The 26,495-nt window shown below is 43.1% G+C and overlaps 1 protein-coding gene and 1 pseudogene across 5 annotated transcripts in view; one reads left to right on the top strand and one right to left on the bottom strand.

Moving 5' to 3' along the window:
- Window positions 1-26,495, top strand: part of MND1 (meiotic nuclear divisions 1) — a 58,596-nt gene that overhangs the window by 12,561 nt on the left and 19,540 nt on the right. For all 4 annotated transcript variants that reach the window (XM_084769862.1, XM_084769859.1, XM_084769860.1 and 1 more), the window contains exons 4-5: window positions 1,997-2,145; window positions 17,760-17,834. In XM_084769862.1, coding sequence (XP_084625988.1) covers window positions 1,997-2,145; window positions 17,760-17,834 — 224 coding nt within the window. The remainder of the gene's footprint in view (window positions 1-1,996; window positions 2,146-17,759; window positions 17,835-26,495) is intronic.
- Window positions 19,759-20,229, bottom strand: LOC311590674 (calcium-regulated heat stable protein 1-like; annotated as a pseudogene). The gene has a single exon. The product of its transcript is annotated as a calcium-regulated heat stable protein 1-like (transcript).

Genomic DNA, 26,495 nt, shown 5'->3' with positions numbered 1-26,495 from the left:
GGGCCTCAGCCCTCTTAAGCCAGTGCTGTCTGCCTGTATCTCATCTGCTATGTAAGTGCCTGGGCTGTGGGGTTTGGTTATGGAACCCGAGAAAACTAAAACTCTGCCCATAAGTGCTCCTCCATCTCTCATGGTACTCGTTAGATTATATTGCAGAAGTAAAATAGAAAATAAAGGTTTATATACCTCTCAGAGTTTGAATATGTATTCTTAAATTATCTTTAGGAAAGGATTGACCAATTTCCATCCACACTAACCTTGCTTTTCTTGTTCAGTATTGGGGGTTGGACCCAGGGCCCTGGGTGCTAGGCACTCTGTCACAGAGCCTCGCAATTAACTCTTTGATTTTTAGAATTCTTTGACTTTCATTTTAGTTTGTACTGCATGAGTAGGATTGAGTATTTTGCACATTTGGTATTAATTTTATGTATTAGATCTTTAATTTTAAAATAAGTTTTACAGTTAGAGATCTGCTTTAGGAAAAAATTACATGGATATTAATATAGCGATATAGTTGTTTGTACGTTGAAAAGTAAGTGTGACTAATAGATTCTGATTTTAAATCTTAATCCTAAATATTGGAACTAGTTTGCTTCTTTATCGCTTAATATTTCACAACTTTTAGTTTTCTTAGCTGAAGGTAATACATGCTTATTTTGCGGAAAAAATAAAGAAGAAAGTAAAAATCGCATTGTACATGCCATCCAAACTCCTGTCACATTAATGTGAATTGCTTTTTCACTCTTCTATATTATACATTCTATACAGTGCAGTGTGTGTTTATCCACAGCATTAACATTGCTTTATAGCATTGCACTGTGCTTTTAAAAATCCAATTATTGGCCTAGTTTCCAATTTCTTTTGCTGCTGATAAAAATGCATTGACAAACATGTATGCCCATCTTTATGCTCTATGGCTGAGTTTATACAAGTGAAATGTCTTCAAAAAGGAAAGGCATCTATGTGAAGTTTTAGATACACAGTGCCATGTTTTCCACCCATGTTGAGAACACTGGTTTCCTTGGATCCTTCCATCGTTGGATGTTTTAATTTGTGGTCCAGGAGCCGTGCTTTTTGTTTCAGTTTGTCTTCAAAGGCTGGGGGTGGAACTCAGCAACAGAGCACTTAGGTAACATGTTCAAAGCCTGGTGTCAAACCCTAGTGTTACAGAAATAAATAGGTAAAGTGTAGTTTTAGTTGAAATATATTGACCATCAATATTTATAGAACATTTTTATTTATTTCTAAATTATCATACATGGTAACAGGTTTCCTTACGGTACTGTGCTATGTACTCCTTTGGTCAGTCCTCCTTTTCCTCCCCCATCTCACTGCTGCCCTCAAAGTACTAGGAATGTTCATCCCAGTGTTCACCTGTCCACCTTCATGTCACCTGTGCCCTAGTACCCTTTGCACCTCCTTTCTTCTTTTCTTTTCTTTCTTTTCTCTCTCTCTCTCTCTCTCTCTCTCTCTCTCTCTTCTTCTTCTTCTTCTTCTTCTTTTTTGTTGTTTGAAACAACAGGATTTCTCTGTGTAGCCTTGACTGTTCTGACACTCACTCTGTAGACCAAGCTGACCTTGAACTGACAGAGATCAGCGTGCTTCTGCATTTTGTGGGCTGGGCTTAAAGGTGTGCACCACCGTCGCTCAACTGCACATCTTTTCCTAAAGTCTCCATTTCTTCTCTCTGTGTCCCCTTTCTACTTTCATGGCCTCTACTCATGTTCACATCACAGAAGCACATAAGATCTGTGTGTGAGAAAGGATGTCACATAAGATCTGTGGTAAGAAAGGACATGTGATGTTTCCTTTATGAGCCTCTGTTACCTCACATGCTATGCCCATGTAGATGCCTGTTGATGCACTCGCTGGGTTTTGTTTGTTTTATTCTGTTTTGTTTTAGCATTTAATTGTAATGTGCTCTGCAAGTGTTGCTCTTGTTACTTGCTTTTGAATTTCACTTAGGATGCTACTTAACATGTAACCGTTTCCCCAGCTGCTATGTCCGTAAAAGAAGTCCTTCAGAGCTTGGTGGACGATGGGATGGTTGACTGCGAGAGGATTGGGACTTCCAATTACTACTGGGCCTTCCCGAGCAAAGCTCTTCATGCCAGGAAGCGCAAGTTGGAGGTGCTGAACTCTCAGGTAAGTCCCCGCAGTTAGGACGAAATGAGCTTGTGACACAGATGCGATTTTCTTAGTACTTCCTTCATTTCAGGGTTCCCCTAAAGCCGTGCACATGCAGTAGTAGTTGGGCTCAAAGCCTAAAGCAAATGAACACCTCATAAGCAGCATGTCTAGGGTGTGGCTCAGTGGTGGAGTGCTTCCCCAGCTAGCACAAGACTCTGGATGTCGCTCCCAAACACCTCAGACAGAACAACATAGAACTATAAAATAACCTTAGGCAACGTCACCTTTAATTTTCTTATGTTATATTACTTTCTAGTATTTTAGTTCTTTTTAAAAAAAATCATTAGACTCTGAGAGGGACAGTTTGGATCTGGTTTACAAGAAGCTTGATGAGAAAGTAGAGGGAACTTCTACTCTGTCCCCTTTCCGCCTCAGCTCCCAGGGCCCGTGTTGTTTGTGTTGCGTATTGTTAATGTGTGTTCGCGTTACAGTTGGTAAGCTAGTTTTGACAGTGTATTAGCTAGATTCTCTTAGGTCCAGGGCTCACTGTTAGGTGTTTTTTTTTTTCTTTTATGTGTGGATGGGAAAGGTGTAAGGTATGTGTGTGCAAGTTCTATGTGTATGGATGCATGCATGCCTGTGAGAGAGATAGTGTGTATGTGTGTGCGCACATGTGTGTGATTGTGTAGACACTGGAGGACAACCTTTGGTGTCCTCAGGAATGCTGGCACTTCTTATTGAGACAGGGTTTTATTGACTAGAATGCAATAGTTAGGCTAGCCTGGCTGGCCACAGAGTCCCAGGCATCTTCCTGTTTGCACCTCCTCCACAGTGCTAGGTTTACAAGCATGCACCACTGTGTTTGGCATTATTTTTACATGGATTGAAGGCAGTCCTTGTGCTTTGCTTTATTGTGAGCTTTTGTTGTGTTGTTCATATATATATGCATTTGTTCATTTATTTGAAACAAGTTCTCATGCGGCTTAGGCCAGCCATAAACTTGCTTTGCACTTGAAGATGACTTTGACTCATGATTTTTTTGCCTTCACCTCCCAAGTGTTGGGATTATAAGTGTGTGCTACCAAGCTACAGATTTTGACAAATGCATAGTGACACGTGTCCACAACTACAGTGTCTTACAAAGTAGTTTCACTGTGTAAGACTCTTCTTACCCTGCTTATTTGTCCTTCCAGTCTGCCAGCTCCCAGGAACCCCTGCTCTTTCTCTTTTTAAGACAGGATCTTTATGTAACCCAGGCTGCCCTCACATTTCAATCTTGCCTCAGTCTGCTGACCTTTTATGTCTTTATAGTTTTACTGTTTCAAACTTGCACATGACTGAAATCATATATGGGCAGCCTTCACCGATTGGCTTCTTACACTTAACAAGATGAATTTAAGGTTTCACTGAGTCTTTTGGGGGCTTGATTGCTTCTTTTTTTTCTTATTGATGAATACATTTTGCCACATTAAATGTATCTTAATATATCCATTGAGATATTGGACATCTTGGCTGCTTCTAGGTTTTGTAGTTATGAAGAAATCGGCTATTAAACCTTGGAGTGCATATTTTTGTGTAGTGTATGCTTCCAGTTTATTTGGGTATTTCCAAGGATTATCACCTCTGGACTTTATGAATAGTGTGTTTTGTTTCTAAGAAATCATAAAGTGCCTTTCAAAGTAGATGTACTATTTTGCATTTCCATCATTGGAGGCAGAATGCTTCTGTCATTGTACAATGGCATCGCCATTGGATGATGCTGTGAGTGCTTGTCTTAGCAAGTTAATGAACACGTGGTGGTGTTTCATTGTTTCTGTTTGCAGCTCCCTGATGACATGGTGTGGTGCTGCTTCTTACACTTGCATGCCACCTGCATGGGAGGATGTGTAATCTATTTTAGTCTTTTGCTCACGTTTCATTGCTTCCTTCAGTGCTGCCTTGCAAAACTCTTGTATTTGCATGCTTTTATTTCTTTTGCTTAAAATCCTGTCTCTGCTTCAGTCCAATGATTGAGGTGTTGTATATTTGAAGATGCCGAGGTGGCTTTGCTATTTCTTGTTGTATTTGTACTTTCTATCTGAATTTTTTTTCTTTTTTTTGCATATCTCCTTATACTGTGTCATTTGATTAGGAAGTCCTGTGTGGCAGAATATTATTTTTGTTTCCATGGTACAGTCTATGCCTGTGAATTATAGCCGTTATAGCATTATTGAGACCTGTTCTTTGAAGCTGATTCCTTATGCCTCAGGCATATGATTAGGATGCTGGCTGTGGGGTGATTATGATTAAAACACATGTGAAGTTCTCAAAGATACAATAAAATATCTTAAACGGTATTAACTATTAATAAACATAAACTAGGTTTAACAGGTTTTTTATTTATTGAGATGGCAAAGATTCGATGACATACATAGAATTACAATGTCAATGTAAAATGAAATCATAAAGAGGAAGCCCTGCATTGGCGTGGGCCTCACTCCAACACTTCTACTCTTGACTGGGTGCAGCTAATTCCAGTCCGCCCCCTCCTTTCTACTGCCAAACGTAAATGTGTGTGAAGATAAATACTCAACTCTATCAGAGACATCCATCATTTTAAAAACTTATTTGAAAATTAAAAAAAAAAAATCCTGACGTGTGCGCATGTGCATATGTAGGTCTGTGTGCAGAGGCCAGAGGGGGATGTTGGGTGTCCTACTCTGCCTCTTTCTACTTTGGTCCCTTGAGACCAGAGTCTCTCACTGAACCAGAGGCTTGTTGGGTTTTGGCTGAGCTGGCAGCCAGCAAGCCGCAGTGTTCTTCCTGTCTGTTCCCTTCTCTAGGTTATAGGTGTGTGTGTGGCCATGCGGGTGTGCTTGGCTTTTCTGTGGCACCAGGGACTCTGAGTCCAGGCCCTTGTTCTTCCTAGCAAATGCTCTGAGCACGCGTCATCTCCTCAGCCCACGTGTGTAATGCTTCCTTAGTTTTGGTCAGGGACGGCAGGTGCTGCAGTGCCCTCATGCTGTGGTGCCTGCTTTTTGGTACCTTCTTGACTCCTGTGGTCCTTTCGGATGTGCTGCTTTTTCCTGATGAAAAGATTCAGCAGTGCCTTATCTAGGCATCTGAGGCGGCTAATTTTGAAGGTAGTTTTCTGTCTCCTTTGTTCGTTTAATTATTCAAAGACCTTGAAGTCAGTTGTGGGAGGGTTGTAGAAGATGAGGCTGGGGAAACATTGGTCAATGGGTAAGTAGAGTCTAGGTTTTTTTTTTTTTTAATTTGTTTTGTTTTTGTTTTGTGGGGAAGGGAGTTGTTTTGTTTTTTGAAACAGGGTTTCTCCATGTAGCCTTGGCTGTCCTGGAACTCACCCTATAGACCAGACTGGCCTCAAACTCATAGAGATCTATGGGGCTAGGGGTGCCGGTCTGAAGTAACAGTGAGGGTGAGGTGTGTCCAAACCCTGAAAATCTCATCCTGGCAGGAGCAGGATTCCTTCCCTGCCCTGGGCCTGCACATCCTGGCTCACTTAGCCTTTCGGCCCCTTGGTGTAGTAGTCATGTAGTTTGGTAGCCAGGTTACAGGTTTAACTTCCCTTATCCTTAGCACCTAGAATTCCTCTTCATGCAAATAAGGCATTCCCAGCACCTTAGCCCCTACCAATGATGTACACTCATCACAAAAGTCCCCACTCACTTCCCAAAGGTTTAAATAAGTCTTTGCTCCTCCCAATTAAACGAGCTGCTCATTGAAGCCTGCCTCGGAGGCTTCTGTTTCTCCTCTGCTCCAGTGCCTAAGGTCTCCATCACCCCTGCCATTCCTCCCTACCACTCCCTCTCAGGCCACCAGTCATGATCACCCAGGTGATCACATTATTCAGAAATGGAATGCTGGGATTAAGGGCGGTCAGGTCCACCACCCAGCTTAGGCCAAGGCTACATTTAAGATACATTTGTTGTATGTTTAGACATACTTACCAGAGATGGAAGCGAAGGCTTTTAGCTGTGAATATATGATCACAGGTACCTTTCTGACGACAGAGAACAGAACGGACCAACAGAAGAGGCCTAGAATCAACACAGGCAACTAGGGGGTTAGGAAGTAGGGCCTACCGTGAGAAGCTACCTGGCAGTCACTGGGTTAGCTAACAAGAAAACAACAAGGGAAATGGTGTCTGCCTGCCTTCCCAGCGTATGGGGGAGCGAGGCAAGAGTGTAACTGTTGCTCTGGCTCTCGTCTTTTACATACATGTGTGAGCACCATGGGTCGGAGTGTGCAGTAGTGGTTATTATTTGGACTTGAAATGTCCCCAGCAGGCTCATGTGTTAAACATTCGTTCCTTAGCTGGTAGAGTCCTTGGGAAGCTTTGGAACCCTCCGGAGGAAGAGCCTACCTGGCAGAAGTAGACCAGCAGGGGCCAGCCTCTGAAGGCTGATTGAGTTCCTGGTTCTAGCCTTGGTCTCTTTGTTTCCTTTTATGCTATGGTGTTACAAGCCTCCTGCCACTACAGAGTGAGCGACTGTACCATGCCTCCCTACCTCGATGGGCTGATACCCACAAAACTGTGGGCCGTATGAATCTTCCCTCCTCAAGTTGAGTTTGTCGGGTTTTGTCGTTTCACACGAGAAAGACAACTCATCCAGTCCTACAGCCACTGTTGAAACCATATTTTAGTTCCTTGAACATTTACAGCAAATGAGTATATGATTCAGTAAGTGCATCTCTTGGTTGTATCCAAAGATTTGAAAACACAATATTGAAGGGGTTTTGTAATCCGTGGTCAGAGGAGAATAGTTATTTTTCTATAGTAAAGGTGGTAGCTGCCCAAATGTCAGAGAAGGGAATGAATTCTGCTACACAGTACAATGAGGACGAGCCCTGAAGATAAGCTAAGTGAAATAAGCCAGCTGTAAACAACAGACAGTATGTGATCCCACATGTCTCATGGCAAAAATATCATGCCTCAGGGAGCAAACAGGAAGAGAAAGGGCCTGGGCCCACAATGCTTTTGGAGGGCACACCCCCGGCGACCTCATTTCCTTCCATTAGGCCCCACCTATTAAGGGTCTACCACCTTCCTGTAGTCCCACCTTGAATCCAAACCGTTAACACATGGCAAGGTCTAAACTACAGCACATGGTTATTTTTTTAAACCTTACTGAATTTTCCTGTCTTGATTTTGTTCTTGCTTTTATCACTTTTGCGAATTCACTTTTCCTTCACCTGTTCTAAGCCAGATTCTCACACCTCTGAGAAACCTTCTCAAACTCCCTAGCTCCCAGGCGCTTGCCCTTTAAGCTTGTACTAAGGTCTCACCACAAATGCAGTGTGTGGTTTGATGTGCACTGCTGCTGTCCTGAGGAACATGGTCGGCTTCATCTGTACTAATGTGGCATGTGCTCTGTTGAGGGGACAGTGTGCCGAAAACGGGCACGTTTCCCTAGATAATGTAAGCAGAAGAGTAGCTTCAAACTTCCGGGACAACTTTAAATTTTCTTTATAAAGGCTGTCTGTCTCTGTCTCTCTGTTTTTCTGTCTCTCTGTCTCCCCTCCACACCTGTGTGTGTGTGTGTGTTTCTCTCTCTCTCTCTGAAAATGACCATAAAGTGATGCTAAATTAGAAGCATGAGGCTAGATATCAAGAAAAGCCAAAAGATTACATTGTAAGCAAAACTGAGGCCATGTTTTAAAGACTTGTGTTACAGGCAAAACATCAGTTTGTGAGACATGAGTCTGAAGTTGCCAACAGTTTGGTTCTTGGACAGTCTCTGAATTGTTTCAATTTCTTGGATGTGCAGGATCTTGTCATGAGACAGGTGGAAGGAAAAAAAAACAGTCATGATACTTTCTATAGCAACAAGTGTGATGTGGCAATCAGGAGACAGTGAAATATACAAAATGGGCCATGTCAGTGAAAAGACAACATGGCACAGAATATCAGTCATTTTTCAACCAGAGATGTGTCATATCAAAAGGAGGCTCGTATATGTGTGGAAGGGAAAGTTGACTGTGGTGACCACATGGATGCAGACAGTGTGGGGTGGCAAGCAGCAACAGTCACAGCTGATAACATTATATTTCTGAGTGACCAGATGAGAGAAAGGAATGGCATAGAATGCATGATTCATCCTTGGTCATGTATAGTTTATAGTTTAAGGATAAATGTGTATATATAAATATATGAATAAAAATTACATATATGAAAAAACACAAGGCTAAAGACTTTCTCCAAACAATAGCAGAGCCTAAGTGAAGATCTTGGGTCTTCGAAGGCATTTTGAGATGCTGTATGAGCCTTGGACCACTTTACCTTTGGACTCCATATTACTTGAGGAAAGTAAGCCTTTATGTAACTCTGCTTTTGTTAATTACTCTGTTACTTGTTTTTGAGCATATTCTAAATAAGTAAGTTGCCTTGCAGTCTTTTTATAAATCTGGGTTAGATCTTCTGTTAGCTGTCTTTTACTGAGTAGAAACACAGTGTAGCCATAGACAGTGTAACTTCGAGGAGCAAACACTGACACCCCCATTTCTGTAGATCTGAAAACTAGGCCTGGTTTGAGTAAGGACCTCTATCTTAAGATCTCGATTGTGGCTGTAGTCCCACTGGCGCAGCCAGGGCTGCAGTCTGTCTGGATGTAGCTTCCAAGCACAGTCCTTCGGTTACTGGACCCAGGCTCTGAGGGCTCCTGGGCTAAGGACCTCAAATCTGTAACTTGTAGCCAGAGGTTTGCATACCTGTGGGTCTTTCCAGAATGCAGCTTACCACAGTCATGTCTAGACGATTACTTAATAAATGAAAATCCTATATACTATGTTCATAGATAATGACAAAAATTTAAAGTCTGAGCTAGATGTGGTAGCACACACCTTTAATCCCAGCACTCGGGAGGCAGAGGCAGGCGAATCACTGTGAGTTCGAGGCCAGCCTGGTCTACAAAGCAAATCCAGGACAGCCAAGGCTACACAGAGAAACTTTGTCTCAAACAACAACAACAACAACAACAAATTTGAAGTCTGTATACTCCCAGTACAGATGCATTTTCCCCCCAAATATTTTTAATCCTTAGTTGATCGAACCAGTGTATGTAAAACCCATGGGCACAAGGGCCAATTACAAAGGAACTCCTTCTTTTGGTTAAGATTTACTCAGTGTATTCCACATTACGTTTATTTTTGTGTTTTCTATTCGCAGTGTGTTTCTTGTAAGAATTTATAATTGGGTTTTGCATTTTATGTAAGCTGGCAATTTCTGTCTTTTAAGTTAGTGTGTTAGACCATTTATATTTCATGGTAGGAGCAGTGAGATTAAATTTGCTGTCATAATTGATTTTTGTTACTTGAGAATAAAGATTATATTTTCTTCATTCAACAAATAACTTACTGAGCATTTGAGCCTTGTGGGTGGTCAGTTCTGTCTAACTTGGGGACACTGGTGTTTATTACATATTTCTTGGCCAATAGGATAAGGCAGAAATGCCTTACCTAAATGAAAATAGCCAAATGTAGTATGTTTTAATTCTAAACTTACCATAACTCATAGTAATAAATATGAATACTTGAGTAATTTTTAAAATATATTTTATTAATTTATTCATATTTGGATAATCTTAATATAAGCAAGCAAGAATATCTTGCTACTATGAATCCAACTATTTCAAAATTTAGGGTAATTGGTGTTTATGTTGAATGATTGACGAACAGGGTGTTCTCATTCCCTACTGGTCTGGTTTTCTTGGACCACAGTGTGAGGAAGAGATTAACAATATAAGCAACATTTACCAAATCATCAAACAAATTATCTGCTGTCAATATGCTGCTGTCCTGCTGGTCCGAGAGTTGACATGCAGTGTAGTTTGGGGTCCACCCCTCTCTTAGTTTCTTTTAGAAGCCAGAGGTGGAAGCTGGACCTGACGTGCCTGTGTAAGTAGAGCCCAGACATGCTGACTGTGGGCATGGCTCCTGCTCCTGCTCTGAGCACTGTTCTGGCCCACATCAAGGGGGTTGTTCCTTTTTTTCTCAAGCAGCTGGAGAAGGCTGCAAGCTTTTCTTCAGGTTTTCGGAGACTTGCTTTCTCCCCATTGTGAGAGAGGCCTCTCTGCTTTCCTCGGTTGTAGTGAGGGTGAAGCGTGCGTACGGTTCCTGCTACTTCGGGGTTTTTGCATTCGGTGGCCATACATTCAGATGAGTTATGGCTCACGCAGGAGTGTGGACTGTCAACTTATTTGTTAAATCAGAGCAAATAACTGCAGGCTTGCATTTTTCTGAAGGTCATTCACAAGGAAGAAGTCACTGTTCATGCCTTGTAAGAAAAGTACTGTGACCTGTGCTAAAGTATGATGTCTGCACAGAAAGTGAGTGAAAAGCAGTGCATGGTAAACAGCATGAAGGGGTGCTGCTCCTGATATGTGAGATTTACATCAGCACAGGCCTCGGTTCCTGCGGATTGGCCACGTCCACGGTTGCAGTGAAGGATCGGCTCTTCTGCAGATTGCCAACGTCTAATGTTAACTTCCTTTGAGTCTCTTGTTAATTATTTCCAGATTGGCGTGGGGGTGGGGTGGGGTGGGGGTGGGGTGGCTCTTCATTTCCTTCCTTTTAATGTCATTCCTGTTCTGCCAGTGACTCCAGTTACGTGCAGGAATGTGCTTGTCTCTTGAGGATAGACAGTCTTGTAGTAAATTTGAAAATTAAATCAGGAAGTGTATTTTTTCTCCTTTGCCTTTCGATCCGTATATGTGGATTACTATTGAAGACAATCTGACGGACTCACAATTATAATTTGTTTTAATTTCAACATTTCCTAAGATAACAAACTGTCAGCTGTGTGAGGCATGTGTTAACTCCACGGAGCTCTGCTGTGCGCTGCTGCAGCCATGTGTTGTTGTAAGTTCTCTGAATATATAGGAAAGATGCTCTGTGCCTGGAGAATTTGCCATTTCCTTGATAAGGCATGGTTATGTAGCCTCCTAGCAGATAATTAACAAGAAACTATGAAAAATTACCTGTATGATGGTACTAGCAAATGCTAAGTTTTGCTGTGCATTCTCTTAAATTTTTCTCCTAAAATTTTAATGGCATTTGTTTGTTTGTTCATTCATTTGGGTGTGTAGGGGTGTACGTATGTGCCACAGCACATGTGCGGAAATCAAAAAACAACCCACAGGAATCAATTCTTTGCTTTCACACATGTGGAAGGTGGTCAGGCTTGGTAGCAAGTGACTTTACCCAAGCCAGTAATCTGACATCCAAAGACAAGGCTTTCATGAATATGTATAACAAAGAATTCTTAGAAACTGTTGCTTTGAGCTAGAAAATGGGGTAGGTGTAGATCAGTGGTTTTCAATCTTCCTAATACTGTGACTCTTTAATACAATTTCTCAACCATAAAATTATATTGTTGCTACTTCATAAGTGTGATTTTGCTACTGTTACAAACAGTAATGTAGACATCTGACATGCTCTCTCCAGAGGGGTCATGACCCACAGGGTGAGAACTGCTGGTTTAAATGCAAGGTGGAGGCACGTGCAGAGCTGAGGGCCGTTGCTGACTGCTTAGGGAGGGTTAGTTAAGAGCTTGTCTGTGCTGTGTGTCCTATGAGTCTCATACTTGTCTGAGGCATCAGTATCGTTATTAGCTATGCTTTCCATATCAGAAAACTGAGGGAGGGTCTCATAGGCCAAATCACTTGCCCAGGGTATTAGGAGATGGCAAAGGAAGATTGAATCTGTGCATTTGACTCTGTGACCCATGCTGCTAAAAGAAAACTGAAACAACTACACTCAGTGCATAGTTGACAGTTAGCTCAGGAAGAATATGCAGAGACTTTTTTGTTACATGGTCGTGGGAACATAAAGTTGGAAGTCAGATTGAGATCATACGATTATGGGATGTCTCAGTGGTTGGTTTTGTCATGTGCACTAAGCAGAGGAAACAAAATTTCCCAACAGAATAATTTTACTTTTTTTTTTCTAACTTGGTTAGTTACAACAGTTAGATTTTAAGCTTAGAAGACAGTGTTGTTACTTTCCCTCCCCCTACTTAATATAGTTTAAATATTACTAATTTTGCCAAGAAGAATTTGAGGTATGGTAATTTTTTTTTCTACAAAGCTAAAATAAATATCTGCATTGGACTGGAGGAATGTTTTTTAAGCTAGCCCCTTTCAAGTAGTTGTGATGCAGTTGCAGTCCCATCAGTTAAAGTGTTTAGTAGGCAAGAAAACCTTCCTATAGAGATGCCAAGAATAGCAAGGCACATTTCTATCTCACTTCTTTTGAAATACATGTTTTGGTACTTGATCACAGAAGCAGCTATTTTAGCTCAAGTGAAGGTAGAAATGACTAGATCCCCCTCTCAGGTTATCGTTGTGACGACTCTGTATGTAGCCTAAAAGGACTCCTCGCTGAAGTGACACTTCTCTGTGTCCTAAAAGATGGAGAGAGAGAGCGCAGCAGTTAGAATTTATTCTGATCTTACAAAAATATTCGTTATGTTCTAGCACCTGTACCTGGTGGCTTCCAACCTCCTGTAAGTCCAGCTCCAAGGAGCTGCAGCATCTCTGACCTCCAAGGGCACCTAGGTTCGTGTGCAGATAGCCTCCCTTAATATAATAAAAGACAAAATAAAATAATTGTTAAAAGTCAAGAGTGGCCTTGAAATTAATCCTTAAAATTATCATCCCTGCCTTCAGCCTTATACAGGAAGGCGATTCTGACACATGGCATGACATGGAGGAAACTTGAGTCAGGCACAGAAGGCCGTCAGGCAGGTTTTCACCATGTCTCCATCCTCCCTACCTGGTCTCTAAGAGAGTCTGTGCCCAAGTGAGGAGTGTGGCAGTGTCGGGGGTGCCCTGTGGTGGCTGCCCTTGCATTGGACGTGAAGTGTGGCCAGACTCAAACAGGAAGCGCAGCTGAGTGTGCTCAGGTCTGGAGGAGTGGGAGGTCATGTTGGACAGGTGTAGGCTTCAGTTTGCGGATGAGCGATTCTGGAGATTGTGACTGCACTGAGAAGTGCAGAGTTGTACACTTTGAAGTGTGACTTCTTAAAATAAAAATTAGTAAGAAGCTGGGCATGGTGGCACATGCCTGTAATCCTAGGACTCAGGAGGCAGAGACAGGCAGATCTCTGTGAGTTCAAGGTCCGCCTGGTCTACAAAGTGAGTCCAGGACAGCGAGGGCTATGAAGAGAGAACCCCTATCTCAAAAAACAAAAAAAGAATTAGTATGGCAGCAGCTATACAGCAGATTTTAACGGAATTTTTAAACTAACAAGTGTTAATTATTTGTATATGTGTGTGGTTGTATCAGATCTCCTGGAGCTGGAGTTATAGGCAGTTATGAGTTGCCTGCTGTGGGTCCTCGGAACCAAACATAAGTCTTGTAGAAGAGCAGTGAACCCTTCCAACATCGGAGCTGTGTGTCTCTTCTGCCCTATTGTTGATGTTCTTATGTGTATGTGACCAGGAGAAAAGGATTCAAATGGTTTACATAGTAGGAACTCATTATCTGAAGTAAGAAGTTAGAGGTAGCCTTCTCAAGGTTGGCTGCGTGCACCACACATTGTCTGGAGTCTAGACTGCGTGTGACATTGGCTTTTCCTTTTTGGTTGTAAGCATTTACTCAGACTCCCAAGCCCTCTCTCAGCAGTGTCCCGAGAATAGACTGTTAGCCCCCTGCACCCCCCTATGTGTGTCTCTGTGTCTCTGTGTCTCTGTCTCTCTCCCTTCCTCCTCCCTTTCCCCCTCCTTTTATACAAGAGGAAAATGTCAGCATGCCGAAGCCTTTCCCAGGCAGGCTCTGTTTAGGTCTTGCTGGCTGTCTGTGTTGACAGACTGATACTGAAGGGATGGATGTTCAGGAGAGCACCCTGTTCTCAGAGCACATTACCACTCTAGTCTGAACAGAAACTGGAATGAAAGAAAGGCTTTGAAGACACAGCTAAGAGGTTCTGCCAAATAACCTCCATGTACTTGAAAATAAAGCCTTTTAAGCTGGGCATCCCAGCTGCTTGGAAGGCCAAGGAAGGAGAGTCTATAGAAGCCACCCTGGACAACACAGCAAGCCTCTGCGCTCCACCTCAGGTGAAGCCATGCTTTTAAGTTCGATGTTTTTATTATTACTTGTCTGTCATCCCAGATAACTAAGAAGTTAATACTGTTTACAGGAGTAGGGTGACTCGGATATGGGAGATGGAAGAAGGAAGTATGCAAATATTTTATCGATAAACAATTTGAAATAGTTTAAAAGTAGTCAGTGATTAGAACTGTTGAAATGTATGAATTTGGTACCACTTTTAAGGTATCAGAGATTTTAAAAAATGTTTATTCTTTGCTTTGCTCTTGTGTTAGGTAGCTTCAGGCCAGGCTTCCAGACTTCCCTGGAAATTGCTCTTCTTTGCCGTAGGAGCTTCATGGTGTGGCACGCAGGCGCTCCAGCGTCTCCTTTGTGTCGTCTTTGTTTTTAGATGGTCTGTCTTTTCCTTGGTTTCTAAGCTGTGGTGTTTTTGTTTTTATTTGTTTTTTTAATTAGGTCTGCTTGAACTCTTACAATGTATATTGAATAAATACGTGTTGATCGTTTTTATAAAAGAAAGAAAGAAAAGCCTGATCTGCCCAGCTCAGTGGTGCCCACCTGTAATCTCAAAACATGGGGAGGCAGAGGCAGGTGGATCTCTGCGAGTTTGATGCCAGCCTGGTCTACAGAGCTACAGGACAGCCGAGGCTACACAGAGAATCGAAAAACAAAACAAAGCAAACAGAAAGGAAGAAAGAAAGAAAGGTGATCCTGGACTAGCTATTCAAGTCCATAGCCCATCCCCCACTGTTCTGTGTTTCCTAGGAAATGCAGGATTGTGAGAATCATTCTGCAAACCTGAATTCCCTTGTAAATCAACCAGTATGGAAAAGGCCCACTCCAGAAGAGCCAGACTGTGGATGCCGTGCCACCAGGTGGTGGCAAAGTGTCAAAATCATGCATGCCATTAATAACCCTCAGTCCCATCTGTTTGGTCTATTTTGCCCCCAAAAGGTTATTGGTGTTTTATGAATATCAATATTTCTTTCCTGATAGCATCTCTGCCTGCTCTGTATTTTGTAGACATTTCATAAATGTTAACCCTGTTAGTTAAGTTTGTGTTTATTTTTTTGTTTTTGTTTGGTTTGGTTTGGTTTTTCCAGACAGGGTTTCTCTGTATAGCTGTGGCTGTTCTGGAACTCACTCTATAGTCCGGGCTGGCCTCGAACTCACAGAGATCCATCTGCCTCTGCCTCCCAAGTGTTGGGATTAAAGGTATGCGGCCACTCAACATGCTGCAATGCCACAGTTTAAGGAGTGCTGGCTCACGTGACCCATATACAGTGGCTGAACATCTCTGCTCATTCCCCTCAAAGCCCTGTTTTGATTTAATTTTATATATATATATGTGTGTGTGTGTGTGTGTGTGTGTATATATATATGCATGTTTTACATAATTATTAACTTTAAGACTAATGTGTCTGATTATTTTATAAGTAATTTCCATGTTTTTAAACATGTATATGTATTATTTTAATTGGAGCAGTCCTCTGTTCCTGAAGTGATATATACGTTTAAAATTACTTCAGTAAAATCCTTCAAGGTGTAGAATATTAATTTTTTTAACATGGAGGTTTTTAAAAGAATAAATTGGAATTTTCCTTGAAAGACTGGATCTTGTTGCTAAATTTAAAGCCTTGAAGCTTGTTTTGACTCAGAAACTTGCCCCCGCATGTGCTTTGTTCTAACTGGAGCAGACAGTGTCTCTAGGAGAGGCACAGCTGTTCAGGTGACGGCGTCTGCTTGGCCTGTGCACTGGCTTGTGCGCTTGCAGAGCCAGAGCCAGGAGAAGTATAGGAGGAGCTTAGTGCCACTTCCTGCTTGCATATTGAAAAGTAGAGATGTCCCGGTATCTAAAGATACTGCTTTTGAATTTTAAGCAAGACCAGTATCTAAATATTAATCTTCTTCCATATAGCTAGACTTTTTACTGTGAAACATCAGTTGCTTCTCAGCTAATAAGTTAAATTAAGCAGTCCTCAATCGCTTTCTAAGTGGTAATGACTCCAGAGTGACAGAGGCTTGGAAGGTACATTAAGAACGTTTATCTCCAAGCAACAAGTCTGAGATGCCTTAACTTATAGTAAAAGATGTGGTAGAAACTGGGTGCTGGGGATTTTCTATGGTTATTTATTTACTCACAGACTCAGATGAGTGATAATTTTGAGGGGTCAGGAGTACCCTGAAATTTGTCAGTCTTTTCTAGTGGTATGCTTGTAGATGTTCCAAACTCACTGCCTTCCACGTGGAATTTTTCTGCTTTTAAGCTAAATAAGATGAACACATTAGTTAATTACCTAATTAGACATGTGTAGAGTTGGCAGCGGGTAACAGCTTTCTTTCTCCTCTGAGAGTTTAAGGTGTGAAGTGTGCAGGCCCTCCTAGATACTTTATTGTGAACAAGTGGGATGGTAACTGGTTTTTTTGAAATGGCACAGTACAAGTCTACATAAAATGAAATGAAAATTAAGTATAGATTTTTTAAGGAGATATTTTTGAATTTTCAAATCCAATTTCTAACTAAAGTAATTTGGGGTAGAGGTTATTTGGGGGTAGAGCTGGGAAAGCAGCTAAAGATTGTATAAAAGTGTGGAAGACATGTTACTCGGGGCCAGGTGTGGTGCCACAGGTCTTTACTCCCAGCACCTGGGAGGCAGAGGCAGGTTATTTTCTCAGTGTTCCAGGCTAATGGGGCCAACGTAATGAGACCTTGTCTCAGAGCAACAAAAATGTTTTAAAAATTAAAAATATTATTTATTTCTTTTGGATAAAATAAGAAAACATTTCCTTTTTGTGCAGACTAATTTTATGTCAACTTGACAACAAGCCTCTGAGAAGAGGGAACTGCCAATTGAGAAAATGCCTCCATAGCCTGGGCTGTGGGCAAGCTGCTAGAGCAGTGGTCCTCAAGCTGCCGGTTTTGGCCCTTTGTGGCTCAAATGACCCTTTCCCAGGGCTCACCTAAGACCATTGAAAGACACAGATATTTACATTATGATTTATAACAGTAGCAAAATTATAGCTATGAACTAGCAATGAGCATAACTTTATGGTTGGGGTCACCACAACATGAGGAGCGGTATTCAGGGGTCGCAGCATCAGGAAGGTACTGCTGTAGAGTGTTTCCTCAATTGGTGATAGGTGGGGAGGGCGTTGCCATTCCTGGGCTGTCAGTCTTGGGTTCTCTAAGAAAGCAGGCTGAGCAAGCCACGAGGACCCCGGCATGGCCTCTGCATCAGCTCCTGCCGCCAGGTTCCTGCCCTGCTTGAGTTCCCACCCTGACTTTCTTCAGCATGGACTGTGATGTGGAAGCATAAGCCGAATACACCCTCTCCTCCCCAGGCTTTTTGGTCACGGGGTTCATCACAGCCATAGTGGCCCTAACTAACTGGGACACTTTTCCTTAGTTCTGCTCTAATGATTCATATTTTTTCAAATTAGAAAAACGAGTTTTGAGTGTACCCTTTAACATTTTTTCTGACATAGAGCTAGCTGACAATCTATTTAATTCTGTCTTCTAAAGGCGTCTGCTAGGCAGCTTCTTAGCAACCATGTCATCTGTCTGATTCTTTCTCTAGCTGGCGGAGGGAACCCAGAAGCAGGCAAACTTACAGAAGAACATCGAGAAAGCCAGAGTTGGCCGTCAGGAAACAGTAAGTTCCTGTTCTATACATTATTTGATAATATAAAATAAATGTGCATATATGTATGTATCACAATAGACTAGAAGCATAAGCCCTGGAGCCAGGCTGCCTGTGTTTGAAAATCTCCTAAATTCTCTCTTCTTAATTTTCTCAGTTATAACATGAGGAATAATAAAAAATGTTTCATTAGACTATTGTGTGGATTAAGCTAGTTAATATTTGCAAAGGTTAAAGGAATATCTGGTACATAGAAATCCCTATCAAATACTTATGCACATTTTTAATGAGTTATTCCATTGATAGATAGCCATTTCTGACTAGTTGGACCATAGCGTATAAGCCCCTCCAGTAAATCCACCCCCTCTCTCCATATATATATGTATATATACATACATACACACACACATATATTCATCATATATATACACACACATATATATTCATCCTATTAGTTATTTCTCTAGAGAACCCTGACTAATATAGATTTTGCTATCAGAAATGATAGAGTAAGAAGAGTAAGGATGAATTTTTAAGATATCTAGATTTTCTTTTTTCTTTGTGAGATCAATTCATTTGAAATACAAATCCACAGCATTGCAGGCAGGGGCAAGCAGAGGGCTCTGAGGGAGAGTTTGAGCTGTTTAAAAAGAGAAATCAGTAGAATATGAAGGCGTACCTGTGACCCTAGCAAGTAGGAAGCCAAGGCATGAAAATGGTACTTAAGGTTTTGGGCTAGCCTGGGCTATATAGCAATACAGCAAGGAGACACTGTCTCAAAAAAAGAAAAAAAAAAAAGAAAGAAAGAAAGAAAGAGGAAGGAAGGAAGGAAGAAAAGGCAAAAGGTTTAATGTAGCTTGGTGCTATTGGCATTTCCAAGACCCTGATCCTTAGGCATTTGTGAGACCTGTCTTAACGAAGCCTTGCTTCAGATCAAAGATATCTTTCTCTAACTCCTTCCAAGGCCATCCGTAAGCAAGCTCCTGTCTTCTGTGGGTCAGTGTCAGTGGTCTACGGTCTAATTTAGCCATGGAACCCAGAGCCCTGTGCACACTGGGTCAGCGCACTTGCTTCCCCTGCGCTAGATCCCTCGCCCTTGTTCTGAGACATGACGGTGGTGTAGGCTGGCCTAGAGCACTTATTTCAGCTTCCCAAGAGCAGAGAGTACAGGGAAGACCACCAGTCTGGATTCTGTTGTTAAATGAAGCACCACTCCCCTCCGTAGCCCTTCCTGCAGGGGCCTCTTCTCTTCCCCACCCCCACAGCCATCTTCGGCTCTGGCTTAATGATAATGACCCAGGGAAGCCGCCTTAGCCCTAGAAACAAGTGGAAAGGACTAGCCTTCTCAAGAGTGGGGTCAACGTGGAGCCCCAGGCTAGGGCAGGAGCTCCCAAGGGTTGGAGTCTCTCCTAGAAGGCGAAGACACACCTGTGCGAGCACCAAGAGGCAAAGTCCCTTGGAAAGCTCCCCACATACCTAACCCAGCTCCCTCGAACCAGCCAGGCTGATCTGAAGCTGGATCTGACCTGGTCCCAAGTTAGACAGGGCATTGGGTCATGGAAAATCTCACACGGCTGGCGACATCCCTTGGGCGTCGTATAAATCTGAGGGTTTTGTCTCTAGTTCCAGGAGGAGTCCTTATGGACTTGCTTGACCTGGACGGGGCTGGACCCTCTCCACTCAGCGCCTATAGGTGCCTCTCCTTTTCACATGCTTTTAATGCTTTTCGGACAGCGAGAGCTTGTTGCAGCGGCTGGAGCCTGGCTGTGCTGGAGGCTGACAGCACCCTAGCCTGCCTATAACTCCTTCCTCCAGGAAATGCTTGAAAGGGGCCACACCCACCTCGAGGCCCCATCTTGTGTGGTAGAATGTTATATGGCCCTGCTCCTCCTCCCTGCAACATCACCCTCAAGCCCAGGAGAAGGAGTTCTTGCAGGTCCCTAGGAGCTGATGACATGGCCAAACCAGGTTTCGTGCTTCCAGCCTGGTGCCAGGTGGGTGATGACCACCTCTGTAGCCTGCAGTTTCTCATTCTTGGGTAGGATAGAGCACATCTTAGAGGTGACCTCATCACCTTCCAGTGGAACATACTCCCCTTCCATATCGGAGATGTGCAGGAAGATGTCAGGGCCCCCATCAGCCGGGGTGATGAAGCCGTGGCCTTTGGACAGGCAGAAGCATCCTTTACAGACTCCTTTGTAGACAGGGCCCTGTGATGGTCGCACAGTTGCTGAGAAGGTCCTTGTCCGGCTAGTGGGCAGAGGGCTGTGGACCACATTGTCCCACAGTGGGGATGGAGAGCAATCCCAGGGCTGAGGGATGTCCAATAGCCTGTCAGAAGTCGGATGCGTGGGTGGATGGGGGGTGGTGGGGGGAAAGGGCAGGGCAGGGGAGGCTCTGATGACATGGTTGACCTAGGGACATGATCGCCTCCTCCAGCTGCTACATTCAGTCTGCCTGGTATCTAGGTTTTCAAATTGTTGACACCTACAGCTACCGAAGCCTCTTTAGAGACTTGGACAGTGTTGAAAGCCCATGGAATGAACCATTTTACAAAATTAAGGAGACAAATGTATTTGATTGTCCCGATTCACCAATTGTGAGAGGCCAACAGATTTGGTGACTCTGTATATAAAATTTTTGACAGTTTGTAGAAAAATAAGGAAAATGGTGATGGTGGTTGGTTGTTCAGAGCATCTCTGGATAAATTGACAAAGGAAAAGAATGAATCTGAGATAAAATTAACCAGCTGTAGCATCTGAGAACACAGTGAGGGACAGCAGTGCACCAGTGAGAACACTGGCTGGCTCCAGATGCGCATAAGCAATCTAAAGGACTTCAGTGGCCTCGGAAGAGAGTCTTCTCTCCAGCAGCCACGAGCTCAAGTTGAGGAAAATCAAACTGAAGCTTTTATAAGACTGTTTGAATTATACAGAAAACTTCAGTCCCAGCCTCTGAGGGTGTTAAAGGACGTTAATTGGTAAGGAAAGGGATCCTGTAACTTGGGATGGAGATGTGTGGGGAGGCTCTATTGAAACCGAGAACTTTGAACCCTCAGATTCTCAAGAGTTTATCTCACCTGAGGAAGTAGTCTCTCCACCCTTAGCAGAAGATGGACTCTCACCCACACCCCTGAAATATCGCATTTCCCACCTGTGACGGAGGAAATGAATCTTTCATAAGCCTACAGTGGTTTTCCTTGAAGGAGGTGCTAGGCAAGATAACACTGATGTCCCTTAGGAGCCACCAATAGTTGTCTCTAGACCTGCTAAAGGCTATGCAGGCTCCTATAGGGGAGGTAGAAAGTATAGTCCATGGGAGATGTGACACACTACTAAAGAGCTTAATGAATTTGCTAATTCATTCAAGCAGAAGTCTGGAGAGTATGTGTGGGAATGGATTTTGAGGGTGAGGGATTGTAATGGTAGAAGGAACATAAACATGAACCAGGCTGAGTTTATTGATATAGGCCCTTAGACCTAGACTCTCCACTCAGGTTTAATATGGGAGCTTACTTAGTTAAAAAAAAAAAGTATCAAAAGTTTGTTTGAATGGCTGAAGCATTTGTCAAAAGATGGCTCACTGGAAAGACATTAGAGATGCCTCATATGCCCTGGCTTAGTGTTGGGGAAGGGATTTTAAGGCTTAGGGAAATTGCAATGTTAGGGTTAGGTGCTGTGTAAAATGTCCTCCTCTGTTATGGGAAGGCCCAGAACACATGCCCTTCACTAATCCTCTAAGACACAATGGTGAGATGGCACCAGCACACTTGAAGAGCTTTGTCATCGCCCTTTTCCATGTGCCAAACCTTAGGGTTAGAGATGCTGCTGCTGTGTTGGAGACATTAAGTGGGGTGGATTTAATTGGGCCTGAAGTTCCTGGGGTCAGGTGGCAGCACCGAATCACCAAAGGCAAGGCGATCAATCATAGTCATAATGCTGGTTTGACCTAGTGAGCAGGAGGCAGTGACTATTTGGACCCATTGGTAACACACATGCACATCAGAGGACGGGAAGTAAACCAAACCAAAAGTCAAGGGCCTTCTACCTACGTGAAACTGTAGGAGTGGTGGGGGCACAGTGATAGCCCATCACAGTGTTTACTGGGCCTACCTGGACTCTGGAGACAGCACATTCTTCGCTTGGGTGCAATACTCAGGCCCATATGCCGAGTGACTCTGAAAGCTGCAAGCTTTGAATGGGGCCTGGAATATGAAAAGGTTCTTCAGCAGGTCTAGGCTGCTCTACCACTTGCGCCATCTGATCCAGCAGAGCCAGTGGTACTTGAGGTATGAGTGGCTGAGAGGGGTGTTGCTTGGAGGCCTTCGTAGGCCTTTATAGGTGAGACACAGAGGCCTTTGGGATTTTGGAGCAAGATTCATCACCTATAAACTATTCTCCCTTTGAGAGACAGCTCTTGGCCTGCTATTAGGCCTAGTGGAAACTGAATGTTTGACAATGGGCCACAAAGTTACCATGAGACCTGAGTTTCTCATCATGAGCTGGGTGTTACGTGACCCACCCTACCATAAAGTAGGATGTGCACAGTAGCAATTTAATACCAAATAGAAATGGTGTGTATGTGATCAGACACAAGCAAGGTACATGAAGACTTTGCCTAATGCTGCTAAGCATGCACCTACAGCCTTATGGGATGTGCCCTAGAACTGCGGAAGAGAAGACTAGCCTGCTTCTTACATTATGCAGGTGTCACCCAGAAACAAACAGCTGCTGCATTACAACCCTTTATGAGACAGCCCTGAAAGACGTTTGTGAAGGGAAGTCTTCATAATGGGCAGAACTTCTGGCAGTATACATGGTCACATTTTTTTTTTAAGATTTATTTATTATTTATACAGTATTCTGCCCCACGTGTGCCTGCCCACCACAAGAAGGCACCAGATCTCATTACAGGTGGTTGTAAGCCACCATGTGGTTGCTGGGAATTGAACTTGGGACCTTCGGAAGAACAGATGGTGCTCTTAACCTCTGAGCCATCTCTCTAGCGCATACACATTTGTGACTGTTCCCGATTCATGGGCTGTGGCCAATGGATTGGCTAGATGGTCAGGAGCTTGGAAAGAGCATGATAGGAAAATTGGTTAGAAAGACGTCTGGAAAGAAGTACATGGGTGGATTTCTCCTAACAGGCAAAAGATGTGAAGATACTGTATCCTTTGTAAATGCTCATCAAAAGCTGACTTCTGCAGAGGCGGAGTTCAATCATCAAGAATATAGCATGACCTGTTCTGTGGACAGTCAGCTTCTGTCATTTCTCAATGGGACCGTGAACAAAGTGACCATGGTGGCAGGGGTGGGGGTTATGCATGGGCTCAACAACATGGACTTCCCTGACCCAGGCTGACTTGGCTATGGCTGCTGCTGAGTGCCAGATCTGCCAACAGCAGAGACGAACACCGAGCCCCAGATACGACACAATTCCCCAGGGTGGCCAGCCAGTGGCCTGGTGGCGGGTTGATTACACTGGACCACTTTCTCTGGGAAAGAACAATGATTTGTCCTTACTGGAGTAGATACTTATTATAGTTATGGATTTGCCTTTCTTGTAATGCTTCTGCCAAAGCCTCTATCCGTGGACTTAGAGAACGCCTATCCACAATCATGGTGTTCCACACCGTTTGCCTTCTGACAAGAAACTCACTTCATAGCCAGAGGAGTGACACCGTGGCCCCAGGATCATGGGATCCACTCATCTCACCATGCTCCCCAGCATCCTGACGCAGCTGGCCTGACAGAGGTTGGAATGGCCTTTTGAAGGCACAGTGACAGCACCGATTAGGTGGCGGCAGCCTGCAGGGGGGTGGGGCACGGCTCTCCAGAAGATGTTTCTCCCATATCCAGGGTCCTGGGCTTTAGAAATCAAGGGTTAGAAAAGGGAATACTTCATCCACTACCACCCCAGTGACCCTCTAGGAAAATTTTTACTTCCTGTTCCCATGACCTTAAGTTCTGGTGGCCTAAAAGTTTTGGTTCTAGGGTGAGGCGTACTTCTGAAAGGAGCCACAGTAAACATTCCACTGAACTTGGAGCTCAGACTTCCTCCTGGCCACTTTGGGCTTCTGATGCTCTTAGGCCAACAGGCTAAGAAAGGACTAACAGTGTTAGGAGGGTGACTGATCAAAATTGCCAGGGGAAATTGGATTGCTTCTCCACAATTGAAGTAATAAAGATTGTGTCTGGAGTGTAGGAGATCCTGTAGAGTGTTTCTAGGTATTACTGTGTCTCGTGATAAAAGTCATAGGAAACTAAGCAACCTAATCCAAGCAGGATGACAAAAGGCACAGACCCTTCAGGAACGGTATAGGTCACTCCTCCAGGAAAAGCGCTAAGCCCCGCTGAGGGTGGAGGAAGCACAGAGTGGGTAGTAGGAGATGGTAGTTAGAAATACCAGCTAAGGCCACGTGACCAGTTGCAGAAACAAGCCTTATAATTGACATGAATATTTCTCTCATATTTTGCTAAGAATGTATGTAGATATTTGTGTTTTCTTTCCTTGATTTCTTTATCATGTAATGTAACATCAGTTAAGAGAATATCATTGGTTATCATATTTAAGTCTGAGATATTGAAAGAATGTCCTTCAAGGGACATTGCCACTTATTCTAAATTTATAATGTATTTGCAATTGTATAACGTATAGTTATATCATGTTAAGCATAATTATGACCTGATTAAATATATAACATATTTGCAATTATACATGAGATAGTTTTAGGATGTGAGATGTAATTATGACCTGGTTATTGTTTTTATTTGGAAGTTAAGCATGATTTAAGGAGCTATGATTGTGTGACTTAAGCATGATTTAAGGAGCTATGATTGTGTGACTTAAGCATGATTTAAGGAGCTATGATTGTGTGACAAAGGGTGGACTTGTCATAGCTGTTCTTGGTTTAAACTTGGCTATATCTGGAATTAACTAAAATCCAAGGGACAGTCTACATTATCACTGCATGAGGGTCAATGTGTGATTTCAGCACTAATAATGTTTCCTTTATGAACGTGCTTCCACATTTACTTCAGATTTATTCTTTTATGTTAATTTTCAGCACAGCCACAGATAGGAATTAGAGGACGCTAGCATCTATAATTGTTTAAGGGAGAGTGGGCTCTGGACGTCTCTGAGGCCTGTTCTGTTTTGGTAGTTGATAGTAGTTGCTGCTTCTTTGTTAGATTTCTTTTTTCTCTAACATTGGCAGTGATTGATAGAAGCACCTTCAATGAATAGTGGTATAAGATGTCTAGAAATTGTATGAATCAACCCTCTTAGCGGTATAGCTGGGGTGTGGAGGAGCCTACTGCCAAGCCACAATGGAAGTTTCGGCCAACAGAAGGATATAGTAATTCAGAAAGGCTCCTAAGAAAGTCTTACCAGTGGGAGATTTCAGAAGTACTCACCCCTGTCTGTCAGGAATCAGTCGTGGTTATGGTGCTAAGAAGTAGCTCCCCCTGGGTAGGTACTATCTCCAGTTTTGTACTTGAGGAACGAGAGGCAGGAAGACATTAAACACCTTGGCAGAGGTTTCTGTGCTGGTGCTGTCTAAGCCGTTTTCACAGCCAACTGCCTGGAGAGTTACGACTGCACTCACACGCTGTTCACCCTTCCCTTCTCTAACGCACCAGCCTTTTCTTCTCCTCTTTGTTTTGTCGAAGCATGCACAGCCTGGGCTCAGATAGCAAGTCATGGCCATTCGGTTGCATCCTAGTATTTATATTTAAGTCCTATCTAGTTCAGTTATTCAGTCACAGCTACCTGACTGGAGCGTGCAGAGCTAGGATGTTCCCGGTGTGCCGTGCTCTGTGTGCTCGGCTGCTCTAGCATGCGATTCTTTCTGGCTGGCAAGAGCAGCAGCTCAGCCAAAACCAGAGTGCAGACAGGAAAGTGCAGGATGCCAGGGAGCTGGAGGCCAGCCCACTCAGGCTGCGTGGACTTGAATTTTTGCTTTGGATTTATCTGAGAATCTTTACTAGCATTTGATTTTGTGTGAAATTATTTTCCAGGTTTCACAAATGTTAGTCACACAACTGTAGCACTGTGACATCTCTATTGATGAGGACTCTGCTCAAAATGTCCAAGGAGGGCTGGAGAGATAGCTCAGTGGTTGAAAGCACTCACTGCTCTCTTGAAGATCCTGAGTTCAATTCCCAGCACCCATATGGCAGCTTGCAACTGTCTGATGCCGTCTTCTGGTGTGCAGATGTACATGTGGACAAAGTACCCATATACATAAAATCTTGGGGTTTTTTTGAGACAGGATTTCTTTGTATTACAGCATTGAGTGTCTTGAACTTACTTTGTAGACCAGGGTTTCTGTTGGCTCATGCTATTTAAAAGCCTTATTTAGTTCATCTTGAAAGAAAAATGGCAGGGGGCCATTTCTGATCCCTTTAAACATTTATAAAGGTTAATCATTTAAAGTTGAAAACAATCTAGAAAGTTTTCCAAACACCATTTAAAGGATAATAGTTTAATGATTGCTGTTGCTAGAAACTATGGCTTTCGTGCATAAGCACAAGCCATGAAACTACCCAAAGAGTAGTGCAAGCTTTCCCCTGATGTGTGGTGACATCATCACCATCTCCTGAGCTCAGTGATGTGTAACCGTTGGTTCTCACCGCTTACGGTCACTGCATTCTACATATTGATTTGTAT

This window comes from Acomys minous (assembly GCF_964271855.1).
Source record: "Acomys minous genome assembly, chromosome: 19".
Taxonomy (NCBI): Eukaryota; Metazoa; Chordata; class Mammalia; order Rodentia; family Muridae; genus Acomys; species Acomys minous.
Note: the sequence above shows the minus strand (reverse complement) of the source record. Positions and strands in the feature narration are given on the sequence as shown.